The following is a 22,947-nucleotide window of genomic DNA, read 5'->3' on the forward strand; positions in this document are numbered from 1 at the left end:
GATTTTCTGCAAAAAATATGAAGGCATTCCTTGCCTATGATCCCAAGTCTCTGAGGAAATGCAGATAAAAATGACAAGAGTGATCTTTGCCCCAGTACAAGCCAAAGGCACCTGAAATAATAAGGCTCAGAGTTAAAAACAGAAACATTCATACTATCCATGAAAGGCTGTATATACTCAGCCCTTGAATAGAAAATGAAAATTCAAAAATCTCTCCAGGGATGGTGGGAGGAGAGTAGTTGTGGAGATGGTAATTTCTATTAATGATATATCTTTAGAAAATGAGAATTTCTCATCATTCCTCTGCAGTTACAAATCACAACAGAACTACATTTCTAAAGTTTAGTATTTTGAAACTCTGTTATCAAGTCAAAAGAGCAAGTAGTTGAATAATTTTACTTGTGATTCATAAGAAAAACTCCTTGAAATGGGAGAAGAAGAAGAAAAAGGAGAAGAAACACTGGAGACTGAACTAACATTAAAAAAGAATCTAATTTCTATATAATGACCTTAACAGGATGTTCTTGAGCCCTCTTTCTTTTCCCGTTGTTACTAGTCATCTTTGGTAAAGACTTCTGGAATAATTTAAATAGTGGTCACAAAATAGCTTCAATAATTGAAAAGGAAGGCAGTTCCTCCAGGCATAAAAGACCACTTGAGAGAATATACTCCAAAGGACTATGCCTCCTAAAACAACTGTGGCCTATATAGAGTGTGTGTGTGGATACTTGCAATCAATTTGATTCAGCTATGAGTAGGCTCCTTAGGTAAGTCAAGAGACAACTCCTGTGTAGCAGACACTGTAAACGCCCATACCCCTATCTATTCCACTTCAAAGCATGCTGGAGGATTTCTACCTGCCAATACATAAAGGAATTCAATAAAGAAATGTCTGCATTTCGATAAAGAAATACCTGCATTTCTTTTCCTGAGGATTTATCTGACCCCTGGAGTCTTCTTCGTTCATATTTACAAAAGGCCAGAAAAAAAAAAAAAAACAGTGAATTAACACTTCCTAGGGAAAGGCCTTAAACAATGACTGATGGAAATTGGAGGATAAATACCCCAGTTCTCTCACTCGTTTGTGTGGGATGGCCCTGGTACATGTTCTATACCAGCTCTTAGATTTCCCCAGTGGGATCAGGCTCCAATCACCCACAATACTAATTTGCTTGATTATAAAACTTTTCTTGAATAACTTCTTAGTAAACTAATTGTACTCAAATGGTTGTGCCAACACTATTTCCAAAAGTAAAATTATAAAAATTATGCAATTGATAAAATAGCCTATATTCTTAGAACACCAATAATAGGTATATTGGAAGATAACATACAACTCCAGTAAATGGAGGTTTCTTATTTAGGGTAAACAAATGGCAACATATAATAGCAAAGTCTCTTCTCCACAAATATATCTTAAATTCACAAGAAATGATTCTTTGTTCAGGTGCACTTTGTCCCTAGCCTTCTGTGCAAATAGTGGGTAGATTTAAGTGATAGGAGTGAGTTTTCAGCTCTTCTAGAATGAGACAAACAAATATTTAATTTTTAAAATGCCAATCTGGAAATGCTTTTCCATTTACTTATGTTTATTTTTTTATGGGAATAAATTTCTACTAAGCAATCACCCTTTTTGTTTCAACTGAGAATACAGCAACTGTGTCCACACAAAAGATGGGCACATATATTCTACTTACAGATGTATCTAGTCTAAGCAAAGATATTTTATAAAAGTATTTAAAATAAAATTTGAAAAAAAACAATTCTGGAATAAAGGATAGAGAAATTAGATCTAACATCTGATGACCTCAATTCATCTTTCACAATTGAAAGTAAACTCTAGTTCTTACCTGTTAGATGTAAAATTGTAATAGCCACTTTCCTCAAGGACTTCTTCAATCACAGTCTAAATTTTTTTTAAAAAATCAGGTTAGTATTGAATTAAAAGCAACAAAATAAAATCATTCAGAGACACTGCAAAAACCTCACCTGCATCTGTTCATATGTTATTCCTTCCTCCAATTCAAAGCTGGTTGGTAAGCCTGAAAAAGATAAATTATGGAAAGTCTGACATTTGGGTTCACATTTTCTTATTCTTTACTGGAAATTATGACTTCAACCACAGGGCAAACAGGTCAACTTCTTAATGATAAAGATGTAACAAGCGCATTCCAAAGCATCTGCCTTGGCTTTGAATATTCAAATGTTTTGCTTTTCTTTCTTTAATAACTGACTTCCTTGGGCATGGCCATCACAAAATGATACATGAAGATTAAGGGGCATTGCTCATAGTGTCCAATTAAGTTAGAGGGGTGTGTGTGTCTGTATGTGTTAAGGGCAACTGAGGGGTGATTCCAAATGCAAATTACCTGATGGGTGTTTTCTGATTAAGAAACTCTCCCTAATCCACAGGCCAAGAAGAATAAATATACGTTAGAAAGAAAATGGATTCTTACAGGGAGGCAGATATAGATGTGAAAGACAGCAAAGATCTGATCCTTTCATATAACTGCCTAGTGGGAAAAAATATATTTATTGCCAGAAGACTTTTAAAATGTTTATTATTACTATTATTATTATCATCATCATCTTGTAAAGATAGGGTCTCACTATGTTGCCCAGGTTGGTCTTGAATTCCTGAGCTCAAGTCATCCTCTTGCCTACAGCTTTCCAATATCTGTATATTATAAGCATGTGCCACCATGGCGGGCCAGACTTTTTATTTTTTTACATTTAATTTAATTTTAAGTTCCAGGATACATGTGCAGGATGTGCAGGTTTGTAATATAGGTAAACATGTGCCATGATGGTTTGCTGCACCTGTCAACTCATTAGCTAGGTATTAAGCCCAGCATGCATTAGCTATTTATCCTGATGCTTTCCCTACCCTCACCCACTCCACCACTCCAACAGGCCCCAGTGTGTGTTGTTCCCCTCCCTGTGTCCATCTGTTTTCATTGTTCAGCTCCCATTTATAAATGAGGACATTTGGTGTTTGGTTTTCTGTTCCTACGTTAGTTTGCTGAGGACAATGGCTTCCAGCTCCATCCATGTCCCTGCAAAGACATGATCTCATTCCTCTTTATAGCTGCATACTATTCCATGGTGTATATATACCACATTTTCTTTATCCAGTCTATCATTGATGGGCATTTGAGTTGATTCCATGTCTTTACTATTGTGAATAGTACTGCAATGAACATATGTGTGCATGTATCTTTATAAGGGAATTATTTAATTTTCTTTGGGTATATACCCAGTAATGAGATTGCTGGGTCAAATGGTATTTCTGGTTCTAGGTCTTTGAGGAATCACCGCACTGTCTTCCACAATGGTTGAACTAATTTACATTCCCAGCAACAGTGTAAAAGCGTTCCTATTTCTCCACAGCCTCACCAGCATCTGTTGTTTCTTGACTTTTAAATAATTGCCATTCTGACTGGCACAAGATGGTTTCTCATTGTGGTTTTGATTTGCATTTCTCTAATGATCAGTGATGTTGAGCTTTTTATCATATGTTTGTTGGCCACATAAGGAGCTCCAGAGGCCCAGGAGCTCTCTGCCACGTCTTCGTTTGAGTAGTGTCTGTTCATGTCCTTTGCCTACTTTTTAATGGGGTTGATTTTTTCTTGTAAATTTGTATAAGTTCCTTGCAGATTCTGGATATTAGACCTTTGTCAGATAGTTAGACTGCAAAAATTTTATCTTTCTGTAGCTTGTCTGTAACCTCTAATGATAGTTTCTTTTGCTGTGCAGAAGTTCTTTAATTAGGTCCCATTTGTGAATTTTTGCTTTTGTTATAATTGCTTTTGACATTTTTGTCATGAAATCTTTGCCCATGCCTATGTTCTGAATGGTACTGCCTAGATTTTCTTCTAGGGTTTTTATAATTTGGGGTTTTACATTTAAATCTTTAATCCATCTTGAATTAATTTTTGTATAAGGTGTAAGGAAGGGGCCCAGTTTCAATTTTCTGCATGTGGTTAGCCAGTTCTCCCAGCATCATTTATTAAATAAGGAATCCTTTCCCCATTGCTTGGTTTTGTCAGGTTTGTCAAAGATCAGAAGGTTCCAGATGGATGGTCCTATTTCTGAGTTCTCTATTCTGTTCCATTGGTCTATGTGTCTGTTTTTGTACCAGTTAATGCTGTTTTGGTTACTAAAGCCTTGTAGTATAGTTTGAAGTCAGGTAACATGATGCCTCCAGCTTTGTTCTTTTTGCTTAAGATTGTCTTGTTGTACAGACTTTATGATGGCTGATCAGAATTTGGTACACTAGCACCTTAACCCACTCCGATGCCACCCAAAGCCGTGTTGACCAGCTTTCACTCAAACCAATCAACACTGACATGTAGAGGCCCAGGAGCTCTCTGCCACTTCAAGTAGAGAAGACAGAATGGGTTTAGGGTCAAGAAGAGACATGAAAACGTGAGTACTGGCAGCTCATTTTTAAAGGCATTCCCCACAGTACCGGCAGGCTCTGCTGTTTTTGCTTTTGCCCAGCCTGCTGTGACAAGGGCCACACCTAATCAGCTCTGGGGTGGGGCATCCAGCTGCCCTGGGAGGAGTTTGTCAACTCACCCTCAGGTTTTTGAGAGACTTTTATCAAAGCTCTTCATTTCATCAGAGTTTCTATGATGAGGAGAAGTTTGGCCTGCAGATAAACTTCTCTGTCTTGGAAATGCTTTTAAAGCAAATGACTTTAAACAACATTTTATCTTGGATTTCTCAGGGATTATTTTAAATAAAATTCTGCATACATAGGAGTTAGCTTTATCCCAGAAAACCAAAGGAAAGTTTGTCAATTAATTCATGAAGTAATTCATTCAGTCAACAACAAAAGCACAACAAAATTGAGCATTTTTTCCAAGTTAAAGAGATGGCAAGTCTTCATTTAACTGTAAAATCTTCACTTCTATCCACTCCTCCAAGTGGCATAGCTACCATTTATAAAGATAAAAAATTATTTTGGAGTACTGAAACCTCAGAGTAGCTTGAAAGCTTCCTCTTAGAATTCAGATATGACAAGAAGAGTTCAATTATGCTGAGCCCCTACTAATAGGCACTTTTTATTTTTACTCTAATCCTCACTATAACCTTATGATGCAAGTATTTATCCCCATTTTACAGGCAAGGAAACTGGGGTTCAGAGAGGTTAAATAATTGCCCATAGTCAGCTATTAAATGGTTTAGCCGAGATTTGAATCTAGGCACCCAGGTTTCCAGAATCTGTGCCTTTAAATCCCTATGCTATACTGCCTCCCTATGTGAATTTTATGCAAAAGAAAAAAAAAATTCAATGTGTCTAATGTGGATTCTTCAGGTGAGTTTCAAGGTTTCTCTATTTTGAATATTTAAACTCTTTATTTCTGCTCTTTATCTCCCTGCATGCTTTAGGGAATTTGATTTCCCATCATCAGATAAGCGAAAAGAAATAAAAGGAAATGCAACTCACCCACACAGATTCTGCTGTTTGTTTATGATATTAATAAATGATCAAGGAAGCTGCCACAACTGGGTAAGATAAATCTCAGGGAATTTCTAGATTCCTACCATATGTGCCTTCCAACTATTGCCATAAATAATCAAAATAAGCTCCATTTAAAAAAAAAATGAAGATAATCTTTTAGAAATAGCTGTTGATCCAAACAATATATTTCTTCATGAAAGCCAGATTACCCATGTTGATCAATATTACCTGTCGGGTCATTTGGGGACAGGCTGTTTCCACTGGATGAATGATGTAATAAATGGTAATCTGCTGTGAAAAAATTGGGCTCAATTGGTTCTGGAGATCCCTGAGATAACTGAAATAGAAAAAGCAAAATCACATCTTAGTTTACACTCAGAAGGAAATGACAGGAGACCTCTGTGTGGGGTTTTTCATTTCCCTATGTCTCTGCACAGAAAATTTGTGGTCTGTGGTTTTCATTCCCTTGTAGATAGATAAATAAATAATCTTCTTCTTTCCAAGATAATTTATAAATTGGATGCACCAAAAAAACAGGGAAAGCAAGTTAGACAATTCTCTGGTCATATGAAAAAATATACTTTATGGCCTTATGAGAGCAAAAGAAAAATGAATATAAAAATACTGGCATGAACCTGGGACATCAAGATGTTATTTTTATCAGGCATAGGAGGAATAAACTCCAATTATTCAACAGAACAATATGTTTAGCCCAAATCACTATTTTTTTTCATGTATCTACTTTGAATAATTCCTTTTTGTTTGACCAAGGCAAGTAAGTTTCTTTTTTTCTTTTTTTCTACAACAGTATCTCACTCTGTCAGCCAGGCTTCAGTGAAGTGGCAGGATCTCGGCTCACTGCAACCTCCGCCTCCATGCTCAAGTGATTCTCCTGCCTCAGCCTCCCAAGTAGCTGGGATTATAGGCACCCGCCACCATGCCCAGCTAATTTTTGTATTTTTTTTTTTTAAGTAGGAACGGGGTTTCACCATGTTGGCCAGGCTGGTCTCAAACTCCTAACCTCAGGTGATCCACCTGCCTTGGCCTCCCAAAGTGCTGGGATTACAGGCATGAGCCATCGCATCTGGCCAAATAAGTTTCTTAATACATTTTTCTAAATTACTATTAATTAATTTTAATCTCCAAATATTAATTCCCAGCACTCTGAAGGAAAGAGTAATTTGCCAAATGACAATATTTATTAAAGTTTCATTCATTTAATGCCTTTCTATAAAGCTGATTTTTTCAAGTAGAATTTTAGACAATAAATGTTTTTCAACCTCCTTTCACCTTTAATTCCAATTATCACTTGGGCTGGCCAAGATTTAGTGTCCAAGTTACTTTTAAAATATAAATTCATAATAATAAATCAGAAACAAATGGCATAATTTGTACTATGCAATAGTAGTTAGCTTGTATTCATATACTTTGTTTATGAGTTAAAATACATCATTGTTCAATCACTTGAGAAAGCTATTTGGCAATATACACTACAATTTAATAATATATGCCTATCCTATGACCCAGCAATCCCACTCTTAAGGATTTTTATGAGAGAAATAAGTGCACATGTCCCATTAAAAGACATGTATAAGAACATTCATGGCACCTTTTCTTCATAATAACTAAAACCTGGGAAAACCCCCACTGTCCATGGAGAAAAGAATGGATAGATATATATCATGGTGTGTTCATACAATGCAATTCTGCAAAGCAATAAAAAAAAGAACAAACTATGGATACTCATAGCAACATGGTTGAGTGTTGGACAAAAGAAGCCAGAAACAAAATACATAGTGTATGACTTCTTTCTTATAAATTTGCATCATCAGTGATATATGGTTTGGCTGTGTCCTCACCCAGATCTCATCTTGAATTGTAACTCCCACAATTTCCATGTGTCATGGGAGGACCTGGTGAGAGGTAATTGAATCATGTGTGTGGGTCTTTCCTGTACTGTTCTTATGATAGTGAAAAAGTCTCACAAGATCTGATAACTTTAAAAACTGGAGTTTGCCTGCACAAGCTCTCTCTTTTTGCCTGCTGCCATCCGTGTAAGATGTGACTTGCTCCTCCTTGCCTTCTGCCATGATTGTGAGGCTTCCCCAGCCACGTGGAAATGTAAGTTCAATTAAACCTCTTTCTTTTGTAAATTTCCCAGTCTTGGATATGTCTTTATCAGCAGCATGAAAATAGACTAATACAATCAGACAAAACTAACCAAGGGTAACAGATATCAGGTAATGATTACATTGTGGCAGGAGAAGTAATGTGGCCAGGAAAAGGCACAAAGGGGTCTTCTGCAGAGCTAGAAATATTCTATATATTGATGTGGGTGGTGGTCATATGGGTGAAAATGTGTTCATAAAACTTCATGAGGCTGTATATGTACCTCATTGTACTCATTATGCATTTATACCTTAAAATATTTTATATTGGTAATTAAAAATTAGTTTTTTCCATCAATGTACTTTGGATATTGTAAATACAAACAATTTATGGGTCGCCCAGTCTCCACGTTGACAAACACCTGCTACCCTCTAAGGAAAAAAATATGTGATTATATCCATTCTTATCAGTGATAACTGATAACTGAGGTAATTGGATCATGGGGGTGGTTTCCCCAGTACTGTTCTCCGGATAGTGTGTGAGATCTCATGAGATCTGATGGTTTTATAAGTGTCTGGCATTTCCCCTGCTTGCACTCATTGTCTCTCCACCACCCAGTGAAGAAGTGCCCTCCACCATGATTGTAAGTTTCCTGAGGCCTACCCAGCCATGTGGAACTGTAAGTCAAGCCTTTTTGCTTTATAAATTACCCAGTCTCGGGTATTTCTTCAAGCAGCCTGAGAACGGACTAATATATAACCCATTTGTAATATGACAAGATTGTAAGATTACAAATACGGTAATACAGGAGACCCTGATAATCACACACTTAGTAATTTTCTCATCTGTGCTGTAAGGTATCATGGAGGTAGCCCTGAGCATTCTGTACATCTCATATCCCAGCTTGTAGGTGGTTACAACTAAGCTTTTTAATGTCTTGTGATGCTGAAAATGATTTCCTGGTATTACCTTTCAAATGACTTCAGATGGAACTTTTCGTATGGTTTAGCATAAGAGTAATTGGCTGCCTAAAATCTCATCCTAATTAGAAAAAGCTTACTTAACTTATTAAGTTTATACTTTGGAATTCTAAATATTTCACAGACAGAAAGATATTTAAAGCCTCAAAGAAAATTATGTGAATTATGACTTGGAGAAGTCAAGACTGCCATTTTAAGATGACAAGGACAAGTCCTTTTCATTGATCTCAAACCCCGAAGAGAGGAGTTTTTGAGATTTCCAGTGCTTATGTCACATTGGTAGTCTCACTGAGCTTAAGAACTGGACATTTTTAGAGATATTGGCACACAGATGAAGGCAAGGACTAAAATTCATTTTGTGATGAATCCCAGATACACTGACTTTCCATTCTAGGAACTTCCCAGAACTACTTTTTGCAGTTTCGTTTCTAGATATACACATTGTTTTGGCAAACAATTTTTTGCCCCCTAGTATATGTTGGACAGCATGGTTTATGATCTGAGCAGGATGCAGAAATGATCTGGTTTCTGTGAGACCTGTAATCTGACTAGGAAAACAGGATAATAATGTAAAAAAATAGGGTGATATCATAAATCATGAACTGTGAAATGAAATGATGATTTGTAAACTTACAAAAAGAAGTTTTCCTTCATGAAGACTAGCATGGTTTTTTAAAGAGGTTCTGTAGAAGAAACACTGGAGCTGATCTTTGAAGGATAAATTTAGGTAAATCATAGCAATCAAAGTGTATGTTCCAGGTAGAGGGAACTTGGAGGTAAAGGTTGGGCATTGCATATTAATGGAAAAGTGATGAAAGGGAGATGACATGATTCCATGTTATAGAGATATGGGCATTCATGATGAAATGAGGAAAACAAGTTCCATTCATTAATTTAGTATTTTTAACCAATTATTTTGTGCCAAGCAGAGATCCAAACAATGAAAAAACCCATTGATGGCCAAAAATTATACTCTTGGAGTTCGCTAACTACTTAGGGAGAAATATGTCTGTGAAATATCCACCTAGATATATGTAAAATTACAACTGTTCTAAATGCATTGAAAGATAGGTTTGTGGTTTTAGGAGGTAGCAGATAGATTTGACTTAGTCAGCAAAGGCTTCCATGAAAAAGTGACATTTATGCCAAGAGCTGTAAGAATGAGTAGATGGGGTGAGAAGAACATTACAGGCAGAGCAAAAAGCACGTACAAGACTATGAAGGAAGCAGCATGCTAGATAAACACATTTTAGGAAGGGCCTGGTGGCTGATGTGGAGACAGCAAGGGGCAAGAGTGATACGAGATGAGGGTGAACAGAAGGGCAGGAGTTGGATCTGATTTTGGAATTTTATACTGAGTTTCTTAAAGGATTTTCTGTGGTGTGTGTGTGTGTACAAGTGTGACATGATCTGTTTTGAAAGGTTCATCCTGAATGTAATACACAAAACAGTTTAAATGGGGTTGGGAACATCAGGGTGAATGCAGGCAGACTATAAAGAGGCTCCTACAAATAAGGGGGGCCTGGAAAGTGGGATCCCAGAGTTTAGATGATGAGACAGACAACAAGAATCTACTAAGGTTTTTGAGTATGCTAATAAAAAAATGCTTAATAACTACTAGTCTGACAATAGTTAGACTAATAGTTATTGTTGGAGAACAAGAAAATCAGCAAAGAAGCTATGACACTAATGCAAGAGAGAAGGGCTCAGAGCCTAGACTAGATGGCAACCAAAGGAAGGAATGGATATGGAAGACTGAATATTCTTATTTAACAACAATAGTAGCACTAATTGACCTGTATTGAATACTTACAACATTCTAGACACATTAGATATTCCATTTGATTCTTACAACTACCCTCTAAGGCAAGTATTACCCCCTTTTACAAACAAGGAAATGGAGAAGGAAAGTAATTTACACAAGAAACATAGCTATTAAGTGGCAGAACCAGGGCCAGAAGCTAGGGCTGTCTTACATCAAAGGTCAGAACCTTAGAGACTACAGACTACTCAGGCATCAATGACTTAGGGGGTAAGAGAAATGAAGCAGAGCAGGTGAAAAAGCATGAGGTTTAAAGAATGAGCTGAAGGAAAACTGATGCTTTCAAGAAAACTGACCGTGGACACAGGAAGGGAGGAGAAGGTGGTGAGTCTAATTCCAGACATGCCAGATGGCAAAGTAAATGTTCACCCAGCAGGTAGAAATATGGAGGATACAGCAGAACATCTTTAAGCAGATCCCCAGTGGCTGGAGAGGCCACGAGATGGTTCAGTAGTCCAATGCCAGTGTTGTGTGAGCCCTTTTTTGCCTCATGAGCATTCAGCTTATAGCTGTACCTCCTTTTTAGCATTCAAACTGTTTGAAAGAATGTGTAAGAGCCTCCTGAGCTGACATAACAGGGCCCTCCTGCTTTGAAAAGACACCTACAGTTCTAAAGAGCAAATGATTGAATATACTTTTGAACTAAACTAAGTAAATATATTAAGGAGAACAGACTGTATCATTGTTACTACCTCTCCTCGCCAAAAAACATTGATTTTTGAGCAAGTATTGAGCAATTTTATCATTTACTTGGTCAATCGAGAATATAGTACTTTTTAGGCAAAACCTAAATAGAAAAATAAAAAGAAAGAAACCATACATGTAATCTTTATTAAATTTCCTAAACTATATCTTTTTCATATGATAAAATAGGGTTATCCCTGCTGTGGAACAACTACACACAATATTGGGGAATCTAATGAACTGAGGTTGAATTCTGAAGGAAACTGAGCCAAACATAAATAAAATTAGGTGCCAGAAGTGAGAAAATTTTCAACACATTTCATCACTCTGCGCTCGCCAGTCTTCTGGTCTTACTTCCCTCAGATTTTCCTTATCTTCTTTGACTGAACTGCACTATTATAAGATATAACATGTTGCCTAATTTTTTAAATCTTTTCTAACCTACAGCTTCTCTATATGAGTTTTTAGTAGCTTTCTATGGGACATTTTGTTAACAGAAATGTATAGTATTCCTACTTACTATTTTCTTACACATACACACACAAATGTACATTTGCATGTGGACCCACACATGCATGGCCCATCACTGGCTCCACCACACTTTCTAAGCCCCAGGAATGTACACCTCACCCTCATCCCCCTTTCTGCCAAAAGTATTCCTGTTGCTGTGGTGGTTACATTTCCAGCAAGGATTGTGTTCCTAACAGAAAATTCCAAAACTAAAAGAAGACTGGAAAACCACTGTTCTACACTGCTTACAACCAGGAGCTCATCTTCCCAGGACCTTGACTAAACACTGAAGGTGATGTCAAGGAAGAGTGAATGGTGGCTTGACCTGGCTGGGCAGGAGAGCCCTGCTACAGGAGCTTCTCAGTTTGTTCAAAACAGGTTGCTGCTGGGCACTGCTGATTCACAATTCCTCCATGGAGCCCTAATAAGAGTTGTGTACATCTAAGTCATGATTATTATATGCATAAAGAGCCATTAATTAAAGTCTGAGGACATAAGCGATCTGCCTACTTGGAAAAGAGCTGAAAACCTGGAGTGAGGAATTAAAGAAAGTGCCAGCTGCTAAATAAAGCAAACTTGACCTTGCTGATCTGCATTGAAGCAGAGATTAGGAACTAAATAGAAATGTCGGAAAGGCCCATGCCTACAGGAAGCAATCTGGGTAATAACACAGGGAAAATGATACTGGGTTTTGTCTGGGCTTTCTTATCAAAAGCATGATCTATAGAATTACAGCATTAGTAACATCTGGGAGCTAGATAGAAATGCACAATCTTGGGTCCAGGATACAATTGCATCTGGATAAATATTTGGCCTATTAGACAACCTGTCTTTCTAATAAAAAGTCTCAAGCCTGTTGGATATACCATAAGTTCACAGTGGGCAGGTACTATATTTTATAGCTTTGCCACTCAAAGTGTGTCCTTGGATCAGCAGCAGCAGCAGCCATCGCCTGGAAGATGATTGGAAGAGCACAATCTCCACCCTTCCCCAGACCTACTGAATCAGAATCCACACATTAACAAGATCCCCAGATGATTGATATACACAATAAAATGTGAGAAACACTGATCCTACCAGGCCACTGATTCTCACCCTTGGCTGCAAATTAGAATCACCTGGGAGAAAAAAAAAAAAAAACAAAAAACCTTAATCCAACTCCTAGAGACCCAACTAGCCCCTATTGTGTCTTAGTGCAAATTAGAAAAATTTCTTCCAGAGGACGCAACTCCAGTCAGTCTCTTCATCCAGGTGCTCTTGAACAGAACATAACCTGTCCAATTCTAACTGGCAGCTTTGATGGGAGAGCTGTTTTCAAAATGCTAATGCCCAATTATTGATCTAAGAGAAGCCTGGAATACACTAAAACAAACAAACAAAAACCCATAAATATTTTTATTATAAAAAATTTCAACCATTTACAAAAGTAAAGATAACAATTCAATGAATTCCACGTAACCATTACTCAGTTAAAATATGTTCAATCTTGCTTCATTTAAATCTCCCCCACTTCCCTTCCTACCCTATCTCACTCTCAAGAATTGGAAAGCAAATCCTGTACAACATATCATACCATCCATAATATTTCAGCATGGCTCTTTAAAAAAGATGGATTTCTTTTTTAAAAAACAAAACCACAATATAATTATCTCACCTAAGAGGTTATGATTCTTGAATACTGTCATGCACGGCTTAACAACAGAAATCTGTTCTGAGAAACACATCATTAGGCAATTTCGTCACTGTGCAAACATCATTGTATTTACACAAAACTAGATAGTACGGCCTACTACACACCTAGGCTATATGCTAGCCATAGGAGCAACAGGAGCCTATTGTTCCTATGCTACAAAACTGCAGCATTTTACTGTATTAAATACTGTAGGCAACTGTAACACAATGGTAAGTATTTATGTATCTAAACATATTTGAACATAGAAAAGGTACAGTAAAATTATGTTATTATAATCTTGTGGAACCATTGTCATATATCCAATCTGTCACTGACCAAAACATCATTATGTGGTGCATGACTCTCTAACAAATATATAGTCAATGTTTTAACTTTCCCAACTTTCTTGTAAATATATATTTCAAATACTTTTAGGGTTTCTATGTTTAAGTCAGGAAGAAATAATTCCATATATTGCAACTCATTATTTTCCCTAAAATGCTTTGATCTTTACAGGCAATCCTCTTCTCTTCTCCACACTTTTTCTCTCCCTTTTCTTTCCTTCTTCTGTCCCCCTCCCCTCTTCCTGAAATTTATTTATTGAAGAAAACAGGTCACTTTTCCTATGGATTTCCTAGCAGGATTTTGCTGATTATCCCCATGATGTCATTAAACATGTTCTCTTGTCCCCTGTATTTGCTGCAAGTAGGTAGCGAGATCCGGAGCAGGGACTGACAAACTCTCCCTGTAAAGGATCAGACAGTAAGTATTTTTGGCGCTCCAGGCCATATGGTCTCTGTAACTGCTATTCAACTTTGTCTGTAAACAAAAGCAGCCATAGACAGTATTAAGTGAACCTCCATGGTTGTGTTCTAACAACACTTTATTTACAAACACAGGCATCAGAAATGATTGGCCTGAGGGCTGTAATTTGCTGACTTCTAATTTATGGGCTTATTCAGATGTTGATTCAAGCTTTTAGCAAGAATATTTCATAGACAGTGCTGCACACCCTCATCAGGTGGCATATAATGCCTGATTGCCCTTCTCGTGATGTTGACCCCCATTGGTGAGCATATCTAGGTGCTATCATTTCAATAGGGACTGCAAAACGGGAATATTCTTTATCCCTTTGGCACTTATTAGCTTGAGTACTTCTATAATAAGAAACTTTCCCTCTCAATGATTTTGTTAACATGGGATATAATTCATAAAGGAAAGGCAGAATAAAAGCTTTCTTCTTTCATATGTAAACAATTTTCAATATATTAAGTTGGTTACTTAGCATCTTCCAAAGGTAACCAATGAGGGATTCTTTTTTTCTTTTTTGGTATTATGAACTCTTGGGTTTAAACCTTATTAAATGCTTTCAATCCACTGTGGTTATTATTCTTACTGATGTTCCAATTATCCCATAGATAGCCAGTGGGAGCCTCTTCAATTTGACTCCTGAGAACTTTTGATATACCCTCAGTAGTCCTTGATACCATCCTTCCTATGCTATCTGTACGTCCAAATATTCCAGTCTAATCTTGTACAGTTCCTGCTCTAGACCAAAATCAGCTATATCCCCAAGGAGTCATGGGTGGAGGAGCTCATTGCTACTTGATTAGTTTCTAGACTATTTCAATGAAAATATTAGGAAATGTGTATATTTTTAATAGATGAGATTTCTCATAAACCCATATTCATTCATACCGATACTTCCAATTCCAATTTAAATGAATCTCTTCTATCTTGTTTCTGTTTCGCCTTTCCTCCATGCTGAAAATCCTAGTTCCCAAAGATACCTATACAATTAGTTGGTTGCTTTATTCCCCTCGCAATTCTAGCCAAGACTGAGCAGACTGGATTGAAGACCAGCTTAGGTGAGGTATAAATAAAGAGCTTAATTTCTTAGAAAAGGACTTTTGCACTTTTTGAATCTTCTGTATCCTTCTGGGTCTTAGGTTATTAATAAGTAGGCACAATCATCCCATAATGGCTCCTTCAAACTAGGGACACAGGGCCTGTGGATTTCAGAAGTTTCAGTGAGAAAGGTGGAAATCAAGTGCATTTATGGGCTGTCACCACCTACTGCTCCTGTGGCCCTGGTATGGGGTGACTGTGTCAGTCAAAGGCTAATTGGCCACTCCTCTATGGTTATACAGGAAATGAAAAATGCATTTATGAACAAAAGTTGTTGCTATCAAAAGATTACACCAGAAAGGGGGTAAAAATGGAGGTCACAAACTCTTCTCTTTTAAGTTTAGATGAGGGCAGGAAAGCCACATATATGAATATATTTTATCAGTATACCAATAAAGAATAGAACAACTATGTAATATATTATACAGAATATATATTAATGTATTATATATCCTATCTCCAATTATTAAACATTAAGTACCTACCACATGCCAGGCACTGTGCAAGACTCTGGGGAATCAAAGATAAATAAGACACACTCACTAACTTTGGGGGAAACAGAAATGTAAGGTAGATAAAAAGCTATTTAAAACACAATAATACCGGTGAAAAAGTGGATTTCACTCATAAAGGTAAGATTAATTCTGGACAGGGAAAATTAAGAAAGGTTTTTTGTCAGAGCTATTTTTTTTCAGTTCGGTGGCAAAGAATAGGAAGTGTTTTAATATCCCAAGCTGGAGATTTCTTTAGCACACAGGAGGCCTGCCTCTCTGACTAGGAGGATACACCCCCATGAAGTTATTATCCAACTTCATGGGGAGATGGCGCAAGCCTGAAGCTGCCTGTAGAGGAATGGAACCACACCTCTGTTGATCATGAGCTGAGCCTGGGAGCAGAATGTTCTCCTTCCCCAATTTTAAAGCCCTAAAACAATATATAGGGCCTTTCCCTACCTAAAGGTCCATACTAGATGTCCCATAGACCACCATGAGCTTGTAATATCAGAGAAGAGAACCATGGCAGTTTTTATAGGAGAGTATAATCTGCCTCTTAAACAAGTTAATAATAAGGATGAGTCTATTCCTGAGGGTTCTCTCACCCATGCATCCCAAACATCCACTACCACCCCATCAATTCCTGTTTTAATTTTCCCAGACGAGGTGTATCAGAAGGTAAATGCCCTAATGAGAGATGTTGCCACAATATACAGGAAGGAAGACAAGGAGTGGGTGGGGGAATTTAACAAACAAACAAAATCTTCTCTATGAGGAGAGGAAAGAAAGTGAGGAAGAGATGCAAAACCAAAAACATAAGTAATAAAAGAGAAAATAAAAGAGAAGCACTGACGGAAAATCACTCAGTGGGAGTTGAAGCCACCTTTATGTCTCAGTTTGCAGCAGATGCTTTCATCTCATAAAACTAGGATTTCTGTTAAAATAAGTCTATGCACAAACCAGATTATTCTGACCTTAATAAGAATAAAAAATAAGAATAAGGGTTATATGACCTTAATAAGAATAAAAAACCAAGCAACATGTTATCTTTTCATGGGAGATTTAAGCTTTTGTCTTCTAAAAATGTATTTATTATGATACAATATAGAAATATCATAAGATAAATATCTGAAGCCTCTTCTACGGCTTTGATCTCCGTTAGCTTTGTTTCTTGGCCCTATCTGCCAACACAACCCAGGAAAGAAAACTTGCTTTCTAATCTCTGATGGAGCAGGGTTTATGTTTTGTTTACCTGCAGCTGTGTCTTTTTCCCCCATCTGTTTTTGGTGTATGTGCAGATACCAGTGATGTGAGACAACAAAGCTAAAGCATGTTGTTTGCATTTCTTATCAAAGAGCCTATCATATTTTCTAAATAATGAGTAAGTTTATGCTTAAGCTTTGATGCATTAAGGGAAAGTGAAACCTTAAAGGAAAAGTTCACCGGCAGCATGACTATGCTAACCATTTAAAAATATGATGAAACTCTTTAAAAAACATGAAATTGGAGTGGTACTGATTGTCTTCACGTAGGTGGGTCTGACTTGCTTGTACCTTGGGCCTTTCAGGGGAGCTTATGGCCACTTCCAGGGGCTGCACTGAAAGGGCTACCAACTAGGACAAAGGGATTTTCCAATATCAAGTTTTGCTAACCAGAGGTAAACTATTTTCTTTCTGCCCAGTTGATTTAGTCTTTTTGTAGTTTAGTTTCTATATGTATGGATAGAAATGTCTGCTAGTATCTAAGGTCTAGAAGATTGTAGAAAATCTAAGATGGGAAAGAACCTTAGAAATAGTTCAGTCAGCTTTCATAGATAACAAAAATCAATGGACCCAGATGGTTAAATGACTTTTTCAGAGTGACATATCTCAATGTTGGAACTTATTGAAGATTATTCTAATCAAATATCAGAATGTAATCCTCTAGAAGAGGCTAAAATATACACATTTCAAATTAAATATTACTTTTTGTTAGGAACACATACAAAAATACTGAAAAAGTATTTTTATTTATTATCAAAAAATAAGGGCCACAGAAATAGTGAAAATCAGAAGCAAAGACATATCCTCAATTTAGTATCCAAAGCAGCAATAAGAAACTTTAATAGAGGATAGAGCTTAAAGTACGAAGTAAAGGAGGTATAAAATGTACCTCTTATGATGTGTTTTTTTCAGCAAAAGAATTCCTATATATACAATACCATACCTTTTTAATTTCAGATTTCAAATGACAAGGGTTACTCTGCTGGCTGAAGAGGGATTTCTTGAATCTCTCTATAACCCTTCTTTTCAAATTGTGGTGCAAAGCTGGAGGGAGCTGCATAAAATAAGAAAACAATCATTATAAACAAATTGTTAACACTACACAGCTGACTGAAAAAGCATTCACTGAGGGCCCATGTAACAATATTCATTCAATAGTACTACATAAGAATTTAAATTTTACAGCAAATAGCGTGACTAGATGCTATAATTTCTTACCCTGCAATTCAGAAGGAATATATTATTTTGCTCTTTTTCAAATGGCTGCTTCCATTTATCTTATTGTTTCTTCACTGATTGATATTATTGTTCATATAACAAATTATTTGTTAATTGCACACGTATATTGAATTTTGTGAAGAACAGCCTTGACACAGAATGATGCACTTTTATCTGATGTTTAGGTGCTTATAATATGGCCAGAACCATGCCACACACTGTAGCCGTGGTACTACAGGATCTGACACTTTGGACCAGGAAACACACATCAGCATCAGTAGTATATACAGTCAGATGCCTGTCTGGGAGTGCTCCTGAAAATTCAGCTGCAGAGAGGTCAGATTTAGGTACCAATCATTCCAGAAGAAAGAGAGGATAGATTAGTATATATTAAGACCAGACCAAGATGAGTTACATTTAGTAAGTGAGTAGTAGAAAGTCATGGTAGGACCCTAGAAAACATGGTAACCAAAAAAATGGGGATTAAAAAAATGATTTGTCATGCTTTGTAGGTTGGATCTCTATAAGAAAATCAGAAGTCCTGGAAAGCACAGAAAGATGAAGTGACATTCAGAAGAAGGATAATAGAAAAGAAATTGGGTCAGGATTAAAAGGGTCTCAGAGTGGAAATAATATTTGGTTTTATTTAAATTATGGAGAGCACTTGAAGGGAGAGAAAGAGGAACCAGTCAGAATAAAGATGGCTAAGTGGAAAGGAAAATGTGATAGTAAGAGATCTCAGTATTAAACAAGAATAGAATTCAAAGCTCAGATCAAAAGAAAGAAGAATGTATCAGAAATAATTATTAGCTTTTCTAGGCTCCCTTACAGGTTTAGTTGGTACCATGTGACTACTTTTGGCCAATAAAAATGATGTGTGTCACTCTGAGGATAAGGCAATTCAAAGTCAGTATGTTTTCTCCACCTCTGTCCTCCCTATGGCAAGGAGCTTGGCATTACCATCCTATTCTGACCACGCAGCCACAAGAAGGAACAGGGCCACCTGAGCAGCCCAACTGGAACTGAGTAAGAAATAAACCTCTATTGTGTCAAGTCAAGGAATTTCAGGGTGTAACTGTTCTTGCAGCTTAACTTACCTTATCCTATTTACTCAAGTTTTGTGAGACAGGAGGACATATACAAGATAATGGCAGAGCAAAGAATAGGGCCTACAGGGAGAGGCTCACAACACGGATTGCACGACCAAATAGAAACTTTTCAACATCCCAAACACAGTAGAATGTAGGGCCCATGATGAAGTACTGTAATTATATAAAACAGGAAAATAATTCAGTTGAAAATGTTTTTAAAATATATCTTTGGCCGGGTGCAGTGGCTCACGCCTGTAATCCCAGCACTTTGGGAGGCCGAGGCAGGTGGATCACCTGATATAAGGAGTTCGAGACTAGCCTGACCAACATGGAGAAACCCCATCTCTACTAAAAATACAAAATTAGCCAGGCATGGTGGCACATGCCTGTAATCCCAGCTACTCGGCAGGCTGAGGCAGGAGAGTCGCTTGAACCCGGGAGGCGGGGGTTGTGATGAGCCAAGATCATGCCATTGCACTACAGTCTGGGCAATGAGAGAGAAATTCCATCTCAAAAAACAAAAAATGTATCTTTGATCCTAGTGTTTGAGTCCAAATAAGTTTAATTAGTGAAGAAATAAGACTCTTCTGGAGATACTGAAGCACTTCAGTGTACTTTGAAATGTTTTGTAGGTTGGCAGCACTGACCTCTTTTCATGTCAATATTATAGCTTCCTTTTGCCTTAATCCAGATGGGATCCGTCCCTCTACTCCCAGCAAATAGTCATAATTGTTATTGTCCTTTCACATGAAATGAAAGGAGGAAATTTAAAGAATGTGGTAGAGAGAGAAAGAAGAGAGAGGAAGGAGGGTGCAGGGAGAGAAAGATTTCTCAGCATTAAGGAGCAAATAGAAGAAAGATGAGAAGGAAAATGAGTATAAATGATCTATATGTGTGAGAGAGAATCGCAAAAGAGAAATGAATTTAACTTAGAATAGAAACAGACATGAAGGTGAGGAGCATGTGCATGTATGTTCCTAGCAGGAAGATGGGATGGAGTGATGAGGGGACCAGAAAGTACCTGGACAGAGCACAGGTTTAATACCCTTTTGTAATGCACCAAAAGTTGCCACTTCCCCAAACCAAACACCAGAGAGCAGTGTTGGCCCAGAACCCTCTGGTTGCTGCCCAGCTGACTGCAAGGGGCTGTCAAACAGAAAGGCAGCCAGCCTTCTCTGCTATGACTAACTTCTGAAAGTCTGAAACACCAGTGGGATGATAGGTTCCTTCAAAGGGGACTTAACCCACTACTGGAAGCTATGAGTATCAGATGATTAATTCAGGTACTCTGAGAATTTTTGCGATTTATTTAACTTGAGAAGCCTCTAGTTAACTCACGATTGTTTTTATTGTTTTTACTGCTCCTGCTGGCCTGAAGTAAGCCTCAAAAACTCATTTGAGTAAGTTAACATTCAGTCAGCTTAAGCTGCATATATATTAGAAAGTGATTGATCTTACTGGAATAATTATCACAATGGACAGCAACCCATCTTTAAAGCTTTCATGCAAGAATTTAAAATTTTACACAAAATAATGACTCATGCATAGCTTAATTGCAGGTGATATAAACATAATAATATATAAGGACTATAATACTAAGAATAGAATATTAATATCTATGATTCATTTGAGCCAGACACTATGACTACTCATTTATGTGCAGTCTCACTTTTTTCTTCACAAAAAACTTAAAAAGCAAGTACTATTTTATAGGTGAGGAAGTCAGAGCTTAAAGACATTGTGTAACATGCGAGAATACTTTCTGAGCAGTGCCTTCTAGCACAGCCATTATTCTAGAACAGATGCCACCACAACTAGCATTACTGTAGGACAGCACTTTATAGTTTAGAAACATTTTCAGCCAGGCATGGTGGTTCATGCCTGTATTCCCAGCACTTTGGGAGGCAAAGGTGGGAGGAACGCTTGAGCCCAGGAGAGTTCAAGACCAGCCTTAAGCAATATGGCAAGATCTATCTCCAATAAAGAAACAAATAAACAAATACTTTTACATACTTTATTTCATTTGAGGCAAATAGTCTCATAAACTCCCCCATCTTACAAATGAAGAAACTGATTCTTAAAAAGATAATTACTTCTTCAAAGTCACACACCTAAAAGCTTGGTTTTTGTTTGCTTGTTTTTACTGTACTACACAAAGTAACAAAATAATGAAAACCGATCTGCATGTTTTATACTAGGTTTTCTCAAACTTGTATAATACTAATATTGGAATAGAATATATAGATTTATATATGTTGAAGAATATATGGATTCTTTTAAAGAAATTTCTATATTCTCCAGTATCTCCAAGAATACATCAGAAGACTATCCATTGCTCACAGGACTCCATTTGATACTTAAGTTACTATCTAATTCTATTTTTTGAAAAGTTGTTTTGACATTACTGCTTAAGAAGATATTTCCCTAAATGCTAAAACAGAATGTTCAAAGACTGTCATCAAACTAAATACACAAAACATAACACTTCTCTTAGAATTTACAAAACCTGAAAATGGGAGTGAATTTAAGAAATACAACTTTGCCCTAAATATCTCATTCTGTTAAATCTTGGTCACCCTTGCCATTAGTACAGGAGATCCAGATGAGCAGGTGTGGGTGGTTCTAGTCTTATCCATCACTACTGCTGAAAAAACGTGGAACGTTTCACCAATGACAGTCAGTAGCATAATTTTCATTGGAGGACAACACATTGCTATTCCGAACCACATTTTTTTCCATTGGCAATAACTGTGGTTGTGAAGATGGGCAATCCAAAGGCGCTTCAGATAAATGGCTTGCCTGTTCTCTAGGAGACCAATGTTTGATTTTTTTTTTTTTTTGAGATGGAGTCTCACTTTGTCACCCAGGCTGGAGTGCAGTGGCACCATCTCGGCTCACTGCAAGCTCTGCTTTCCAGGTTCACGCCATTCTCCTGCCTCAGCCTCCCGAGTAGCTGGGACTACAGGCGCCCACCGCCACACTCGGCTAATTTTTTGTATTTTTAGTAGAGATGGGGTTTCACCATGTTTGCCAGGATGGTCTCAATCTCCTGACCTCGTGATCCACCCGCCTCGGCCTCCCAAAGTGCTGGGATCACAGGCGTGAGCCACTGTGCCCAGTCCCAATGTTTATTTTTTAAAAGATGCTATATATCCTGATTTTCAAAGCATCTATTTAACAAAACAATCTAAATATTAAGTATAAAGTTAAATCCAGTGCTTCTTTGGGCTGTGCAGGTATCTCCTAAGCAATAACACATAAAGACTCACACTAAAAGGTAACATATGTACTTTAGTCACCTTATATGCCCAAAGGTAGATTTGGGGTTCCAGCAATAGAAATAAACCACTGATTTCATTCTTAGCTTGCTGGTCTTAAGATTACCATTTCAGTTTTGATAAAAACAGAGGTCAAGTCAGTAAGAAAGCAAGGTAAGGATTTTAACATCCTGCCTTATAAAATAGTTGCTTTTAGATGATTTTCACTGATCTGTCTCCATGGAAACGAGACAGAAAAGGCCACCACCAACCAAAAGTAAGAAGTTTTCCTTGTAAGTTCATCTGCTGGTTGTCAGGAGATATGCGGCCCCTCAGTTCAGGGCAGCCACCAAGTATAAGTCTGGGAGAGTTTGACTAGTAAATAAATACATTAAAAAAATTGTCTTTTTGTTTGTTTTTCCAATTCATTCTTACTTTCAGTCTTTCTTTGCAATTAGCAGAGTTACAAA

At 37.3% G+C, this 22,947-nt stretch overlaps 1 protein-coding gene across 4 annotated transcripts in view; it reads right to left on the minus strand.

Moving 5' to 3' along the window:
- Positions 1 to 22,947, minus strand: part of NEK10 (NIMA related kinase 10) — a 263,478-nt gene that overhangs the window by 3,101 nt on the left and 237,430 nt on the right. For all 4 annotated transcript variants that reach the window (XM_025376245.1, XM_025376248.1, XM_025376247.1 and 1 more), the window contains 4 exons: positions 17,855 to 17,965; positions 5,699 to 5,807; positions 1,990 to 2,042; positions 1,851 to 1,906 (listed from right to left, as the gene is read on the minus strand). In XM_025376245.1, the coding sequence (XP_025232030.1) occupies positions 1,851 to 1,906; positions 1,990 to 2,042; positions 5,699 to 5,807; positions 17,855 to 17,965 (329 nt within the window). The remainder of the gene's footprint in view (positions 1 to 1,850; positions 1,907 to 1,989; positions 2,043 to 5,698; positions 5,808 to 17,854; positions 17,966 to 22,947) is intronic.

This window comes from Theropithecus gelada, chromosome 2 (genome assembly GCF_003255815.1).
Source record: "Theropithecus gelada isolate Dixy chromosome 2, Tgel_1.0, whole genome shotgun sequence".
NCBI classification, from domain to species: domain Eukaryota; kingdom Metazoa; phylum Chordata; class Mammalia; order Primates; family Cercopithecidae; genus Theropithecus; species Theropithecus gelada.